The following is an 18,241-nucleotide window of genomic DNA, read 5'->3' on the forward strand; positions in this document are numbered from 1 at the left end:
AAAAAGAGAAATGTGATATTTAAAATGAAAAAGATTGTCTTGCTGAGACATGCCAGATGTGAACAACATAGTCACTTAAGGTATTAATTATTAGCAACATCCCACAGTCATTCCCATAATGATTACGTCTCCATCCAATATTCCCAATCCATGGCAAGCAGGACACTCCTAGTATTTAGTTCACAGACCATAATTAAAAAAGCAGTCTAATCCTCCCATGCCTACGCTGGTCTCTCACACCATCATCCAGCCACTGCTGCTCAATTAGTTTCTGGCACACACGTGGCAGACATCTAGTGGATACCAATGGCACAAAATTACTGACCAAGAAGATCCTACAGATCAAGACAAAAACTTCTCATTTTGCTCACCCTGACATCACTTCCAAATGGAGCTGGCCAGAAACTGTCAAGAAGGCAGGCACATTGAAGAAATGGGTCTTCTCTGCAGATTCCCTTGCCTCATTTGATGTCTGTAAGTCAAAAAATGAGCAAGAAATCAGACTATCGGTGTTTGAATAAGCAGCACAGTTCCTGGCTTATTCTCCTTTTTTTCCTCTTAAGAAATTCCATGAGGTTCAACCGAAACAGTGCTGAGATGGACTCCAACAGCGTGGTACAACGCTCCCCATCTTTGCTCAGACTGCTAACAGGCTCCAAAACCTACTCAAGTAAAACACATTAAGAAAAAACCCACAAGATAAAGCATTCTTGAGGACTTCCCTTTCTAGAGGTCCAATGCAAATATGTCTGTGTAGTGAAAAGCCATACTTTAAGTGGAAAACACCGCAACTCCCCACCTCCACTTTCAGTGACTTATGAGGATATGGGGTGTAAGTATCACAACAACTTGCAGAACAAGTTTGTGAACCGTGGCGCACGTACCCCATGTCACCAGCAAAGCTTGGACACATCAGCACACAGGAAGGATATGCAGTTCTTTTAACATTTCTCAAACTAACAGAAATTGTAAATTGGATCCCCAGCAATTAATTATATATCGGTTCAATGGAGTGGGAAGTAACTTGTTAAGATGACACAGATTCATGGAGTTTGACCGTTTGCCCAAAGTGTTGCGGGCAGCACAGACTCCATACAAAGCTAAAAATAAGCAGCACTTCACTGCTCACCTCTCGTCTTTGTATTTGGGTATGTCGGGAGCTCTAAATTTTGCTCAAAGAACTGTGTAACTTACACGTTTAAACATGGATCAGCTGAGTTAGGAATGACAGTGTAGAAAGGAAGTAACAATATGAAAATGAGAACATCAGGAAGGACATAGTCACCATTTTACAAGCAAGTCTGAGAACAAGAGTATTAGAAATACAGATTTTTCTAGAGTAGTCTCTGATTTTTGGATTCCCAGTAAAGTAACATGTATATAGCTAAGGGCTCTGCCTACCTAGAAGTTTGGGAACAGGTGGAGAAACCACATCCCATGGTTTTGGGAAATAGAGACATACAAGACGAAAACCCTTCTGGAACACCTGCTGAAGAACATTTTGCTCAGCAACATAAGAAAGAAAGATGCCAGCCTAATCGACCCAGACTCCAAATATAAGTATTGATTTTCACTCTTCCCTACCAAGATGAACAGTGAGGGGGAAGGGAAGAATCTCTATCATTTGGAAGTTTGAAACTTCACACAGAATTGCCTTCAAAATTCAATTTCAAGTCTGATGAGAAAATGGAGGATAATTTTCCGTGTCAGGTGCACTGACTTTTAGCAAAGCCTTTTTTTAAAGCAGCATTATTTTCTTTTCATGGGCAAATGAATTTGTTTCCATTGCAAAAAGACAAACAGTAATCAAAAAAAAAGCAATATCCTTTTAAGACTTGTTATTCAGTCTTCAAAAAAAGCAGAACTGAAACCATATGGAGTTGGAAACATCACAGCTTACACGTATATAGGCATTGAAAAACAAACTATGCTTTATTTCAGCTTTTGCAAATTTTTTCAGGTCAATGGATATTTTAAGCATAAAAAAAACTACGAGTAATGGAAAATTTAGCAAGTTCAGTGTTCCATTATAAAAAACACTCTAAAAAGGCCCATTAGAGTGATGTTATCTTTTCAGTTTTTAATTTACAGGCACAAAAAAAAATAATTAAAAGACCTCTGTGTCAAGCACTTCAGAAGTCATTTGAACATAAGGACTGTGCTTCACCATTTCCCTGGCAGATGCCAAGAAGCCCTCACGACAAAGTCACCAGCCTGCTGGGCTGTGTCAGGCAGAGCACTGCTGGCAGGTCCAGGGAGGGGATCCCTTGATTGTGGGTGAAGCGCTCGCTTTCCCAGTACAAGCGACACACAAACATCCTGGATTGAGCCCAGCAAAGGGCCACGAAGATGATTAATGGACTACAGCATATGAGAAGAGGCTGAAAGACCTGGGACTGTCCAGATGGGAGAAGGCTCAGGGGGGATGGATATCTTATCCCTGTGTATAAATACCTGATGGAAGGGAATGAAGAAGGAACGAGACTCATCTCAGCTCCACACACAGAGTTCAAGAGGTAATGGGCACAGATTTTTAAAAAGACACACAAAATTTCATCTGAAAACAAGAATAAACTTTTTATTTACTGTGAGTGGTCAAACACTAGAACACATTGCCCAGATAGGCTGTGAAGTTTCCATGTGGTGAGATACTCAAAACTCAGCAGAACAGTGACCTGGGCAACTTGCTCTAGCTGACGCTGTTTGAGCACACCGAGATGGATTAGATGATCTCTAGAGGTCACAATTCTGTGACTTTTAAAAAAGCCCCATGAAGATAAGTGAGATTTTTGTTAGCACTGTTGATATTTCAATGTCATCCCTAAACTCTGGAAGAGTCAAATGTTCAGGAAAAAGAACTTTGAAGCTAATCTGAGGTTCGGCTGATCTACATTCACTTCCAAACACTGAGATAAGTTTGAAATAGCTTCTTTTCAAAGTGTAGTTCCTAGAAATTATGCTAAGTGTTGCTAGCTCAGCTAAGTATGTCACTGCCTCCAGCCATCCTACTCCCCAGCTTGCTTTGTCACAGGGAGGTTGCTAGGCTTGGGCTTGTTTGCCAGCCTTTGATATTCTACAACCTGCCATTTTTCTCAGTGAGTTGGAAGATGCTGCTTTTGTTCTCAAAAAGCAGTGCTGCTCATCGCAAAGATAAAACAGAGACTGACAAAGACCTCAGATCACAAGGCAGTTTTATCTCTTCACAGCATCACACTAAAGAGAAGAGCAAGCTTGCCTTGCACCATAGAGATCAATGAAAATATGACAATTTGTGGCTGTAACCCCAGGACTGCTTCCTTTGTTTCATAGGTTTTGCAGTTCTAAAAAACCAAGCAACAAAACCGAAGGATGCAGAAGCAGGCCTCTATTGTTTTCTTCAAATAAACCCAGAGTATTTGCTCAAAAACAATAAGGATATTAACATACAAACATCCACATACCACAGACCCACGGCCAGAACACTAAAGAGAAGAGCCACGTACCACTCCAGTTTCTCCTACTGCAAGTTAAATTCAGCTACATTCCTTGTTCCACCAGTGAAAAAAAATCCCACCTAATCCTGTAGGATGCAACTTCTAAACAACAGGAGAGACACAGACTGGAAGCAGGAAAAGAACAGAAGACATCAGCCATGAAATCTCAACACTTCCCTCCAAATCCACAAACAGGATACAGCTGTCTCAGGAGCTGGAGCTTGGTTTATTTATAATGACTTCGTGTCATTTTTCATTCTCCAGATCAGATGTAATCTCAGGGAGGCAAAGGGAAAATAGACACAACAGTAAGTGACTGGAGGAAGAGTGTGAGAAAGTCTACAGCTCAACTGGACTTATAAAAACCTGCAACCAGCTTGAGGGGCTGTGGAGAGATCCTGAGTTGTGTGTCTCCATTGTGAGCAGCTCCTGGACAGCTTCCAACAGAAGGTGAAGACTGAACATTGCGATATTTAGACAAAATTTCACTCCCCCATCACCATTCGATCACCTCGCCTCTCCACAGCTGCCCACTTCCTCATTTTGAGAGACAAAGCTTGACAAATGCGTGTTGTGAGCTGCAAAAAATCAATCCACTTGCTACACAGGGAAAACTAAATTCCTCCCTCTTCCATCAGAAGGGACCCCTTCAGCAAGGAGGTATCCTGCGATCAGCAACTTTTCACATGTACAAACACTGACTAACCCACTAGAGGTGGTTTCTCCACTTTACACATTCAGGCTAATGTTTTCAAGTGTCTGTGCCCCAGATTTATGCTCAGCCTTTTTGATCAAGCCTGTTTTCTTATAATAAACAACCATAGCCACTGGTAGAAGACAAATAATAAATAGCAGGTGATGCTATCCCTTCACTGCTGACACAGAGATTTGTTTTGCACATCCCTGACTAGCAAAATGAAGCGACAACATTGTGGTGCTTTTATTTCAATTAGATAAAGTTTTCTCACGCTTCTCAATCCCAATATACCTACCTGCTAAAAGATTAGGGGGGGAAATAATGTGTTTTCTTTCAACTTCTCTCTAGTTGAAAAGCACCCAAATTACAGTGGGGAAAGAGAGAGAGGGAATCTCTAAGAAACATCTTGGTGTCTCAGAGTAAACGTGCTATAAACATACTAGGATTCAACGTTAACATCAAAGGCTTTTTATTCTCATTCCAAATACGAGAACAACTGGATTTAGTACCTGTTTTGTTCTCCATCTCCTCAAATGTCTAATGATTTAATTTAAAATTATTCTCTTTGATTTCAGCCTTGTATTAACTTTTACTTGAGGCAATTAGTTTCAGGAGTGTATAAACCGTTTGATTCTGTCTTTCACTCTATGCAAGCCAAATGCATGAAGGGATCAGAGAAGACTTTAAACGCTCATAGAAATCACTTCTCTAGCCCAGGCCCACAACACCATCCTGCTGAAGTTTCATAGCACCACATCTTTAATCTGGACAGGCCCTGATGTCCCATTATAAACATGATTCAGTTTTCCTTTTTAGACAACAACTGCAAAATTCATCACTTCCAAGAAGTTCTCCTTGCAATTCCAGTCCTACTTCTGATCAGCTGGACCTGCATTGGGCAGTAGCAACTGGTTCTGTTGAGACAATCAGCTCATAAACATGGACAGGAATTACACGCAAAGATGAACTAAGCAGGAACAAGCAGAAACTGGGAGAGTTAGAAAATGCAAGAGCAAGCCCTCCCTCCACTCAGTTTCAGCTTACCCCAATCCCTGCTGAGCATCTCTCTGAAGTCCCAGTCTCCCAGGGACTGGCTGCCTCCCAGACTGTGACACATCTCTAAAGGGGAAAACACCTGACAGACACTAATTCTGTTGCATTTAACTGTGATTCTCTCCAGCAGATCCCAGCCTTCCTTGGTGCTGACAAGGTTATTTTTCAGCAGTACCAAAGGAACAGTAGGAGTAAGCTTCTGGATCTTCAGCAGCAGGCATGTATTTCTGGAGCCACAGTAGGTACAGCCATGAACTTCCATCCCTTCAGGGTGCAACTTCTACATTTACTCCTGTCAGTGGGTAGCAAGAAAAGCCAAACACCATACAATCTCTGGATACATTTTAGAGAACAACAATTCCTGGGTGGTTCTTTGGGTTTACAGTTAAGTGTCCTTTCAAATAATGAAACAGCCTGATCCAGACCCTGGGTTCAGTCAGCCACCACCCAGATGCAGTGAGGTATGTGTGTGGGAAGAGACAAGCCTGATACAGAGCATATATCACCTCTGCTGGAGCCAACAGGTAGAATGCATCACTCCTTGCACCTACAGCAAGGTCCCCAGGAAGGAATAAGGCCACAGGCTACACAAACTACACAGGAGTTCTACTTTAAAGAGCTGTGAATGCCAATACAGCTGTTGTGCTTTGTTACCTCACTGCATGCTGAGCTCTTAAAAGACTGCAGCTGGGCAGCAGGGAAAGTGGCTGTCCAGGGCCTCACCATACTAGCGTGAGTGTTCTGGGCTGGAAAGACTCTTTCAGAACATAGAGGAGCCTCCACCTTCTCACAGCAGCTGAGGACAGTCAAACAAGGAAACTTTCCAGGGAGCAAAGTGGAAAAAACAGACCAAGAGACCCAGAAAGCAGGGAGCCCTTCAACGCTGCAGACAGAGTGGGAGGCTACTGAAAATAGCAGGGAACAGACATGCAGCCGGGTCACAAAGACAAAAGAAAGGCAGATTTCCTAGGAAGCAGCCCCAGAAGGGGACTGGGTAAAGCGTCTTGCAACATACAAAGCTGTTAAAGAATTTTAGACTTCAGACGAAAAAAAAAAAAAAAGAAAAAAAACAGGAAAGGATCTGCCCTGAAGTGCTAAAACTGTTGGTACAGAGGAATTATTCTCAGATTTAATTTAAGAGGGCCATCTCACCCCGCTGATCTGCGTCCCCCCTATTTCAAGAATTACCTCGCCCTACTTTGCCTTCTACTAAAACACAGCTTTCAATATTCAAAGCTCTTTTAGTGTTTTCAGTAAATTTACTTTAAAGGCAGCAGCACAAGTGAAACGTTTCCCCCCTCCAGGATTTCAAAGGCAGACACTATCAAAAGGTGAAGAAATCCACAAGTTGGTGTTGCTGATGTTCTCCATGTGGGTTAGGGTCTGCCTGGCCATTTTCACACTTCTGGCAGATTCTCTTCAAATTTCTTCTCAAAACTACACTTTTCAGGTGCAGAAAGTCTCAACTGGAAAATATTTATCTGGAGTTCTTACTATCTTGCAGTTTATTTTTTAAAATCTCCTCTGCTTACCACCCTCTTTTCACTGTTACAGTACTTCATTTTAAAAATATTTAGCTAAACCAATCTGTCCAGCAGAGAGGGAAGGGATTCTCCCACATCCCAAGTCCTAATACGAGAACATCCCAGGCAAAGCTACATACAGGCTATTCGGTATGCCCAAAACCAAACAAAGATAATGAGGCAGCTGAACATATAAACAAACACGAATCCTACAGGATTAAGAGGTCTAGGAATCAAAAGAACATATGTCTTCAAAAAGCCTTTTCCTGCTAACTCAAGATACATTTTTCACCATCTCTTCAAATCTCATGTAAAATCAGATTCCTACCCTCTTCACTTTCCACCATTTCCAAAGACTGCACGTGTCTGAGCAGCCATCAGACATTAGTCAGAGGATTAAAATTGTGCCAGTCAGGAGAAGACAGCTATTAAAAGGGAATGGTTCACAGTGGGCGCAAAACCAGCCTCTACTCTGGTCCTAAAGGTACTCAAAGTTTTCAACTTATTCTACCCACAGCAGGACAGCTAAACTGATGAGCTCTGGGAGAGCTAAAAATAAGTAAGGCAGGAAAAAAAAACCCCGTAAGTGGCAGGTGTATTGTATCTACTACAAATTCAGGAGCAATAGGACACCAATTTATGTTCTGGTCACAACTGGAGAATAGTCTTAAAGTTTCAAGTACAGGATTTAAATATTTTTTAAATTGAAGAACCTAATTTGCAGGTTGCTTTCATTGATTCCCATCACCATAATTCCTGGCAACTGCTCAAATATAAGAGGAACAGGAATTTATTTTCTCCCTTGGCTTGTGCAAGCAGTGAATTAAGGGCTAGTTTAAAAAGTGATTGAACACAGCAATGTCTTGATGGTTGGTTTGATTAAAAGCACAGAGAGATTCTAAGCTTTGCTGCAAATACCACACCTTTATTTTTATGTCCGACATCCTTCTGTCACCCTTATTTTTATGTCTGACAGCCTTGCATGCATGGCCCAAGGCAGGCTTAACCTTCCCCAGATTTCCAGTGTCAAGAAACAAGTGTCACTGCTCCACTGAAGTGGTGACACCAGGATAGCAAGTGGTCCTGGATCTCTTGCTAGCCAAGACCAATTCTGAACAGAGCTTTGCAGAAACAAAACCAAGTCCTAAATTAGGCCAAGGAAGCGCTACACAAAGAAGAAACAGGAAATCAGGGAGAATTTCCCACTTCCCAGCAGCAAGTGGGTTTCTGAAGCCCTTTCTTTATGGCCCATGCCATTTAATGGGATCTGACTCCACACTTAATCCACACCTTTCAAGCACAGCTGGCACAAAATTTCTCCAAGACAGGTATTATTTACACCTAAGTAATCACACTGGCGAGAGAGCAAGAGGTTTGCCTTGAGCTATGCATTTAGCTAAGATCCAGTTTATACAAGTTTCAGACTCACAATTTAGCACCTCAATCAACATTTGCATCAGTGCTTCTGGTACTACCAGCCACCTACGCTGTAGTCCTGCATCCTCTACAGCTTTCAAGTGGATACAATTTGTACCAAAGACGTAATACACTGTACAGCTGCAAACTGTATAATGTTCTCATCATTAAGTGTCACTTGTTTTCACATCTTAATTTGCATGCAACAGCCTGGAACGAACCTTTGGTAGCATTAAGGGATCTCAATTAAAAAGTAACAATTTAGTTTAGCTAATCAGCTCTATTGTCCCAGCAAGTAGAAAGCTGAGCCACATGTACTGGTCTGGAAGGGAATCACTAGTAGCACAGGTTAGACCCAGAGATCCTGAAGAACCAGCACACAGAGGCCTTCTGTCATCAGGCTTTGCAGAGAGTGGAAGACACAATCTCACAGCAAGCAACTGCTACCTCAACAATTTTTCTTTTGCTTACAGATGATTCACCAGCAAGGCTAGAGCCAATAAGCATAAGTGGCAATAGATGTAATTGTTTGAGACAGAAGAGTGAATTTCAAATATAGAAGTATAAAAGGCAGATGGAATTTCTTGTGATTCATGGATATGGGGGTTAGGAATCGTGAGAAATCTCTGGGAAAGATCTTAGGAGTTATAGCTCTGTTTAAGTTTCATAGGAGGTTTTGATCCAAGACATGAACTACTTCCTATATTGATAGATTGTGGCAGTAATTTGGTGGAGGGATGGGGAGACTTCATAATATTGGGGGAGACTTCTGACATACAACAGGAGTAGCTTGTAGGGAGGAATATACACACAGGTGAAAAGCAGTTCTAGGTATTGGTGACTTCCTTTTAAGGAGTACTCTCATAGTGAATTATATTTTTCATTTGAAAGCTAAGAAATATTTACGTGTCCTGAATGTCGCATCCCATCTCTCGGGCTCTTATGATCACATCTTTCCACTTACTAAGATGTTCCACCACCCTCTGCTGTTTTTTGTAAACTTTTCCACAGCATCAGTAAAAAAGGTGCTGATTAATGCACAAAAGAGCAATAAAAAGTAATGAATCTATTTAACTCTGCCTAAATTATTAGTTGAAGCAAAGGACTGCTATATTAAAAAAAATAATCACAGAAGTACATAAAGGAAAGGTTTTGTAAAGCCAAACATTTCCTCTACCGTTCAGTGACTCCAGAATTGCTCTGCAAGTAAAAAATCAAAACAAACTGTACACAACCCAACTTACCTCAATTTGAAAGAGATCCCCAGCACCTTCACAGTCATTTGATGTAATTATGGGGGTATGAATATGCACGTAGCCATTATCCTGGAACAGACAGAACACTAAAGTTAACTAGCTAAAGATATCAAATGTCAACTTCAAAGATGACATCACCCAGCACACATCATAACTCAGCTATTAGCCCCCAACCAGGACAGCATATGGACTCCTTTAGGCAACTTCTGCCTTACATTGACAAAGACAGAAGACTAACTAAATGCTAGAATGCTTTACAAACCAGTGTTTACTACTTGTGCTTTTTTCTCCATGTTTCATAAGGAAATAAGATTTATGTCATTACTACAGGTTTTTGCAGCTGCCCATTTCCACAACGTTCCTTTTTTTTTTTTTTCTTCTCACTTCCTCCACTATTTTTATATTTTTGGGCAGTTTCAATCAAATTCACCCCTACAGCCTGAACTACGAGTTTCTCCCAGCTTTTGGAAAACTGTGCTAGGCGGAGGACACACTTGGTATTCTCTACTAAGAGAAATGATCAAGTGTTTTAGACAACAGAAACCACACCCTGCATGGGAGACAAGCCTTAAAAACACCCAACCACCACAAAAATGTCAGTCACGCCTCGCATCTTCTGATATCAAAGTCAAAATGACTTTAAGAGACAGGGTATACCCTGGCTTGGTCATGTTCTAGGAACCTGGAGCCATTCATGCAATAGCTCACAGATCCAGCAGAAGCCTCCAAAACCAGGAAAGGCTGTATGAAGCAAGGGCCCCTATTCTCTGGGTTTCTCTGCAGTGCAGCCATAGGCTTTTAAACCAGCTGCAACCCAGTTTTCAGTGGATGGGTATATCACACAGAGCTCGGACAATCACATACAGCATGTTAGAGGCAAACAGAACTACTAACCATCACCTTCTTAACATAAGTCTTGCTATAGAGATCACTGGTGCAGCACAGAGATCATACCTGCGCATGTCACGGCAAACAAGAACCTTCAACAAAGGATTTATTTTCTCTTGCATCACTGTAATGTCTAGCATAAAGGGAACCCCTTTAAAATCAGAGTGTGCCAACATTACCATGATACAGGCATGATGCACCATAACCCATTGTCTACCTACACAAAAGACTAATAAAAAAAAGATAAAGTAAATGTTTCCAAAAGCTTGGTTTCACAGCTTTTACCAGAATAATACCAATCAACTATTCACATGACAGGTCCTTGTCCTTATCACCAGCTAGTTAAAAGGCTAGAAAGATAGAAGCAGGATTTACTGACCATTCCAAGAATCAAACCAAAATCAATTTGGACCAAAGAGTTTGTACAGACATGCAATGCATTTTGTGGAAGTACTGTAACAGGACCAAAAGGGAGCAAAGTCCCTGCAGTTGGGTCTAGGCTACCTTGGTTACAGGTGCAAAGCCCTTGGCTTGCTGAGTGCCTGGCAGGAGCTTCTCACTGAGATCCAGTTACTACACTGAAAGAAGTTTTGGAGTCCAAATGACTCGATTTGCCTGGGGAGGGTAGTTTCAGCCTACCAATATAAAATGCAGGTCTCTGCCACAGTCCCATGCATAGTCTGTGGCTTCTCAAACCTACACAAGATTTTGGAAAATTGCCTAAATTCCTCATCTAGTGGTAGCAGTTGCTGTAAAGAAGCACATTTCACACAGAAGACCCCTTACAAGCTTTGCAAAGGAATGTGAACTGCACAGGTCTGAAAGATGAAAATCCCATTAAAATCTCTTGGATAGTTCCTCTTATAAAAGCTCCTAAAATACTTCAAGTGACATTAGTGGCTCTGACAAACCTGGAAGTTAGTTAATATGCAAAATGGAGGTTGTCATTCACATTATGACTATTTTACTATGTCCAGGAAGAGCATTCCTATCCCACATGGACCACAATACTCAGGAGAAGATTTAAAGATGACATTTTAGCCTTCAACATCCAAACCAAAGGTGTTTTCCATTAGTCATTCACTGCTGGAAGTGAATAGGCTAAAAAAAAAGTTTTTAAAGTTACAGAGAGTCTAGATAATTTCGAGCGTGTGTTCAAAAAACCCCACATTTTCTTTCACCATTAAGCTCTTTAAAGCTTTGCAAAGTGAAAAGACTCTGGTTTTACCTTCTAGTTATGGTATATTCTGACACTGTCAAGTCAGAAATTGCAACATTCTTGGGATGATGCAGGTGGCAATTTAAAAAGACTGCTTTCCTTCCATCAGGCACAGAGCAAACCACAGATGTTCCTGGTGCCAGGAGAGGTGCGACACAAGCATTCGCCAATATCAGGTCTGGGAGCAGATTTTCCTTATCCCTTTAAAAATCACTTCAGTGTAGCTGCTGCTGCTAAATTAATATATTGTATTTTTTTAAACACTGCTCAGCTCTTGAGCATTTTAAACTGGAAGCTCTGTCAGAGTCTGAGCTAGAGTCAATTTGGAGAAGTAAAGCCTTTGTCAAAATAACATGCTTTTTCCTATCTCGGCTGGTTTCCTTGTCCACGTTTGCAATCACAAACTGCTGTCGGCAATGCCATCTAGTGGCTCCCTACCGGAAAAAAATGATTCCCGACAGAGCTGGGTTCTGTCTTGCCACCTGGGACAACGCTGACACCACCAGCAGCTTTACCCGACACAGTATTTCTATTAGGCTCTTAAAAACAAAAAACAAACGTGCAATTCCATACAGATAACTGCTAGAGCGAGCAAGCCTTCTTTGCCACTGCAGGTGACAAATACCAGTGTGTTTGGGACCAGAACTCAATCTCAACAATTCTGACGTGTTCTTTGGGCCATACTAATCACTACATAGGAATTTTGTAATCAGAAAGCTCTGAATATGATCCTACTCAAACTAAAGCCAGTTTATCTAAACTAAAACATGAATGTTCAATGAAGAGCTTTAAAAGAAAATGTTCAGGTGCGCTAGAGGACTTACTTGCTACCTTTTTTATCTACTCACACAAAGAATTGCACACTCTCTGTATGGCACCTGGCATCAGAGTTAATTCACTGCCCCCACCGCCTGCACAAAGGCTGGACCATGCCCACAGCTTGAGTGACACACTCATAAAACACAGGTGTCTCCCACCCATCAGTTTGAAAGGCATCCAAACAGAAGTCTCCTAATGTCAGCTCACAGCATCTGCACAGACTTGTAAGGCAGTAATAGAAAGGTTAAAAACTGAGAAGAATAACATGAAGCTCTGCGTCAGTTTGTTGGTAGCCTTCCTGCACCACAGATTTCTCCATGTGGGAGGAGGCTTCCATCCAAGGACCATAAGGTCACTGCTCCATATTACGTTGTTTTCCACAGACCACACATAGAGGTAATTATACTGCAACAATTATATTGAAAGGGATGAAATAACAAACAGTAAATGGGTGGAGAGACACTAACATGACCACCTGATCATAAGCAACAGTCTGGCCAAGGCCTCAGCCAGGCCCAGGCCTGGAAAGAGAACCACCGTGTCCAAAATCCACACCCTGCAGTCAAGATGTCCCGCTCCCTCCCTCCCAGTGTGCTCCCGTGAAGCCAAACTGTGGGAGTGTTTCACACATAAGGCTCAGTAGAGAAGAGACTACCTGGAAGAACGAGTGGATAGCTGCAGTGGCTTCGCTGCGGATTCGCAAGAGGGAGCCAAGCGTGTTGTTTCTGCATCGCAGGTGAGGGAACTGCCGGACATACTCCAGTGGGTGCCTCTCCTTCATTTTCAGGGGAAATGACTAAAAACAACAAGGAAAGAAGAGGATGAGAACTTGAAAGTCAATATAGTTCTATGGCTATTCATGGAGTACCACCTCTCCTTACTAAAACTCCATTGTCAGTTGAAAGCAGAGAAGAACTAGATGCTTTTGCCTATCTTTTCTAGTTAGTTTGTGGATTTTAGAACGCTTATGGCAGAGCAAGAGCCATGAACACAAGAGAAGGCAACAGTGCTCTGAAATGCTCCACTTTTTGGATGCTGAGTCCCCTTCAAAGCCAGTTGTTCATCTCACTACTGCAACAGCGAGGCGATTCCAAATATGCCTGTAGCAGAAATGGTTCTTCCACCTGCACAATCTAGAGTGTTTTGCCAGTCCCACTGCTTCTCCAATTCATATCCCAGCCAGACTTATCAGGTAAACCACCTGGCACAGGTAAGTGCTTCAGGGTGGGACAAATGCACATGCTTAGCTGCCAGTATGTTCGCCAGTCTCCACACAGAAACAGCTCTGCCCCAGAAGAGAGAGCTTTCACAGTGATCCCATGTTTTCCCTTTGACAACCTTAAGGCACCAAATCAAAGCCAGAAGGACCACTCAGACTTTAAAAAAAATAAGAGTTTGAAGCATGCTTTGCTGGACACTTGGACCTTTTAACTTCCAAAGCAGTCCTACCAGTTGGGACTCCTGCTGCAGTGACATACCCAAATATCACAAGGTCCCACCACACGGATGGTTTCAGCTTTCAGCTCCATGTTTTGCATCTTATGAGGACTTTTAACCAGTTTCCCTTGTACTTCCACTGCACTGCCAAAAGTCAGGTCTCTAAGAAACCAAGAAAAAACAACAGCTTAACTAGGTGCTGATATCAAGTCAATTACATTCAGAAGAGTGATTCCTGTTAATTTAGCTGGACCACTTGAGATCACAAGAGATACTGTAGCCATAGGGCTTAACTGATGAAATGAGGAATTATTAAATGTATAAGTGGGAATGTGAACAGATCCACAAAGATATAGAATAATTTAGGACAAGGTAGGAATGTTGGACAAGTGAGGGGAAAAGAGACAGGCTTTTATTAGAAGTGGCTCTTGGTGGGGACAAACATGGCTTATAAAAAAAAGGTAAAAAAAAATTTCAAATCAAGTTACATGCAGGAGGTTCCTGGATCATCCTGAAAGTCCCAACCCTAGCCCAAACAACAAACAAAACTTTTGTTTGAGAACAACAAACAAAATGAAGCTGTAAAACAAGCTCAGCATTTTATTATAATAGAACAGGCATGCTTATCCAGGGGGTATGCCCACCAAGCCAGCCCTGAAGTTGTTACAGGAAGAGCAACAGCACTCTCCAAGACCTACGGGACAGTTATCCCCAGCTACATTGTGTGATTTCCATGCAAATCCAAGAGTAGCCCAGAACGCCCACACTGCTACAGCTATTAAGAAAATTAGGTCCAAATTGGTCTTACAGGACAAGCAACTGAACCACAAAGGCTTCAGCTAAGTGGAGACAGAGTAGTGGGACGCTCTCCATCCTTAAAACTCCTCCAGAGACACCAGCCTGCAGCAGTGCCTTTTCTGTGCTCAGGTGCCAGCAGACTTTTCCCTACCTGGCACTGATCAGCACAGGTATTTCTCCAGGTATCTTAAACTGACCAACCTGTTTTCCAGGCTGGGATCAGCAACCACCTGGAGGTTTTCCAGAGAACTCCCATCATTTATATGCAGGAACAAAACTTCCTTCTGGGATCGGACAGAGCGGACCCAGCCCTAGAAGTAAAGGAAAAAGAAATTTGTTATTTCTTGGCATGGACTTTGTGTAGTTGTGCTCTTCTTCCAGCTGAGCTGGACATGCTACTTCAGGCTTGTTTCAATTTCTTATTGAAATCAAAGTAAGTATTTCTTTAGGGGCAACAAAAATAATAAAAAGAGAAGCAGTCAGTGTCAGTTTTTCTACAGACTTCAAAGCAAAGAGAAACAAATCCTTAAGCAGAGACATCAACACTCCTCTTGGGTACAACAGGGTGCTAAAATCTATGTGCATCTCTGGGAAGCTGAGAATACAGAAAGCGGCAAAGCACTGTGAAGATGAAAAGCATTTTAACAAAGTACATATTCTTATTAGTGATGCTCCTTCAAAACACTTCTTACTGAAACGGGAGATGTCAGTAATGCACAGTTTTTTTATGACAACACACTGAAGACTGTTTTGATGATTTAGTACCAATTTTTGTGGCTGTACCACCTGTAGACAGGTTCCAATTGAAATTTGTTTCCTAGTTGTTTACGTGCCCTAAACCATTAGACTGCTAAAACAATGATGCTGCAGCCAATAAATTCAGGTGAAAAAACCCACCATATTAATGCAAAAGAAAAATAAAAATTAATGCCTTGGAAGTTTCTCCTTACACCGCAAAATCAAGACAGCTACAGTGTCCCATGGGGGGAAAAAAATAAAAAAAGAAAAATTTAGAAGCATTCTTGTCCAGTTTGACTAAAAGAATCAAAATAGCACAGCAGTTCTTTGTAACAGCAAAACAGTAGAACTGACCATGTACATGTCAGGCTAGAGTTTTTCAATGAAAAGTAACATTTCCCTTAAAAAGAAATTAAAATTTAAATCAGTACCAAGGCACCAAGCAAAAGTAATAGCATCCAAAATACAACTCCCTTAGTTGCTCCCCAGCTCACAACAGCTGACACAAAGCTGCCCTTAAAAGAAAAACTATCCACCGGGGAGCTTCCAGCTCATGCTATAATGATACTATAGAGAACAACCAAGAACAGTCCTGATTAAACAACCAAACTGACTCTTTTCCAATCAGTTTTGTCTTTTGCTTAACTGTAAGTGCCCAAGTAGTTCCAATGACTTCAAACTGTGCCAAGCGCTTTAGGGATTTCTTCTAGACAAATTAAAGCAAATCCATCAACTTCTGTTGTTTAGACTGAACAAACTTTGAGAATTAAACATTACCAAAAGTAAAGCATCCTTAAAACTACAACACGAGTAACAGAGACAGGGCATCAGATAGGGTTGTATAACAGGGAGAGGACAAGCGCATACAAGACTTATAGAAGATTTTAAAGCCGTGAACCTAACAATTAACAAAACTTCAGCTTTTGCTCCAGCCTCACAATTTCACACAGGGGTTTACCTAAACGACCTCTGCCGGGTGTTCCACTTGAGACAAGAACTAATGCAAGAAATGAGTCTAAAACTAAAGTCTGATTATTCGAGCATCCTCATATTCTTACGGCTAAAGCAACAGGTGTTTTAAAAGGTATTTCACATGCCTGAAGCTTTTGTTTATCCTTTGTATTCCAGTAAATCCCTAGAATACATCACATCTACTTGATGCGTGATGTTTAACGTATAATGGCAGATGTTTTTCTCAGTTTCTTTCCTTGTAAGCTCTCCTTAACAAAACACACAAAACCCCTGAACAAAGAAACATTCTCAAGAGCTTTTTTTCCATCTCATCAGGCTGTTCTGGGATCTGTTAAACAAGGAGAAGAGTCTTGCATCCTGCAATAGGAAATGAGAGCACATCCACAGGCCTGCACTGCAGCAGCAGAGGATGGGGCAGCACTTCACACCTCACCAGAAGCAATGTGTAGGGATGATCTCAACTCAGACCAGACTGCACATTACAATAAACTGGCCATAATAAGGTCGTTTTTCAGCCAGACCAGTTCAATATAAAAAATATTTTTGCCAGCACAGCAGAAGAGCAACAAAACAACAAGGACCTGGGGGGGGGAAAAAAAAAAAAAAAAAAGGTGATATCACCAATTTTAGCCTCAATTTATTCCAGCTTGCATTATTCATAAAACTACAGCTGAAAAGCACCTATACTGGATGAGCTCGTTCCTGTCCTATTGGGCTTCATCTATGTGTGCAGGAATACCAGTGTGCTACAAAATTGGGTTTGAGTCAGTAGAATCATAGGATGGTTTGTGTTGGAAGGGACATTTAAAGTTCATCTAGTCCAACCCTCCTGCCACTGGCAGAGGCACCTTCTACTAGCCCAGGTTGCCCAAAGCCCCGTCCAACCTGCCCTTGAACCCTTCCAGGGAGGGGGCAGCCACAACTTCCCTGGGCAACCTGTGCCAGGGACTCTCTTATCTAATCTAAATCTACTCTCTTTCAGTTTAGTTTAAAACTGTTACCAAGTATCCCAGCCCTTTAGAGAATCATTTAGAAATACTGACAACTGCACACTTCTAGCCAAGGGCCTTGCACTAAAACAGGGACGAAGTGTCTGCAACTACTGCTCTGTCAGTCAGGAACACCAGAATATAGGGGGGAGACACGGCCCTATGCTGAGAAACAGTAAACAGCTCTATTGCTAAAAAGTCCATTTATCTCTGTTCAAAACAGGAGGTGGACACGAATATCAATGAAACTGTTAGTTGGCTTTACCTGACAATGCTATAAACTCAAACGTGGCACAAGACCTAAAGCAAACCTTTAACAACATCAGCACAGAGGTGATGATGGTGCACTCTCCCAAACCAAACAAGTGATTAAACCAAAAACCAGACAAAGTATGTCTCAGTGTAACCCACCATAGTAACACTTCTGCACTGAGTAACTTCAATGCTCTGACAACACCAAATTGAACAGACACAGCTAAAGCTGCCTCTTGAGACTGCAAGGGAGAGCTGTTAAGTTTAGCAAAACACGCTGCACAGGTTCACAGAATCATCTAGGTTGGAAAGGACCTTGATCATCTAGTCCCAACCATTAACCTAACACTGACAGTTCCTAACTACACCAGATCCCTCAGCACTATGTCAACCTGACTCTTCAACCCCTCTAGGGATGGGGACTCCACCACCTCCCTGGGCAGCCCATTCCAACGCCCAACAACCCCTTCTGGAAAGAAATGCTTCCTAATATCCAGTCTAAACCTTCCCTGGTGCAACCTGAGGCCATTCCCTCTTGCCCTATGGCTTATTAGTTGGTTAAAGAGACTCATCCCCCCTCTCTGCCCCCTCCTTTCAGGGAGCTGTAGAGGGCGATGAGGTCTCCCCTCAGCCTCCTCTTCTCCAGACTAAACCCCCCCAGTTCCCCCAGCCGCTGCCCAGCAGACCTGTGCTCCAGACCCTGCCCCAGCT

At 42.1% G+C, this 18,241-nt stretch overlaps 1 protein-coding gene across 3 annotated transcripts in view; it reads right to left on the minus strand.

The window, feature by feature from the left end:
- Nucleotides 1–17,182, minus strand: part of NARS2 (asparaginyl-tRNA synthetase 2, mitochondrial) — a 52,019-nt gene extending 34,837 nt beyond the window's left edge. For 2 of the 3 annotated variants that reach the window (XM_026840977.1, XM_026840984.1), the window contains exons 1-6: nucleotides 17,175–17,182; nucleotides 14,781–14,890; nucleotides 13,823–13,943; nucleotides 13,000–13,140; nucleotides 9,407–9,487; nucleotides 372–472 (exon numbers count right to left, since the gene is read on the minus strand). In XM_026840977.1, the coding sequence (XP_026696778.1) occupies nucleotides 372–472; nucleotides 9,407–9,487; nucleotides 13,000–13,140; nucleotides 13,823–13,882 (383 nt within the window). In that variant the 5' untranslated portion in view covers nucleotides 13,883–13,943; nucleotides 14,781–14,890; nucleotides 17,175–17,182. Of the gene's footprint in view, nucleotides 1–371; nucleotides 473–9,406; nucleotides 9,488–12,999; nucleotides 13,141–13,822; nucleotides 13,944–14,780; nucleotides 14,891–17,174 lie in introns of those variants that run through there. The other variant, XM_026840968.1, reaches the window with a different exon arrangement.
- Nucleotides 17,183–18,241: the final 1,059 nt, after the last annotated feature.

This window comes from Athene cunicularia, assembly GCF_003259725.1.
Source record: "Athene cunicularia isolate RWA chromosome 1 unlocalized genomic scaffold, athCun1 chr1_part1, whole genome shotgun sequence".
Classification (NCBI taxonomy): Eukaryota; Metazoa; Chordata; class Aves; order Strigiformes; family Strigidae; genus Athene; species Athene cunicularia.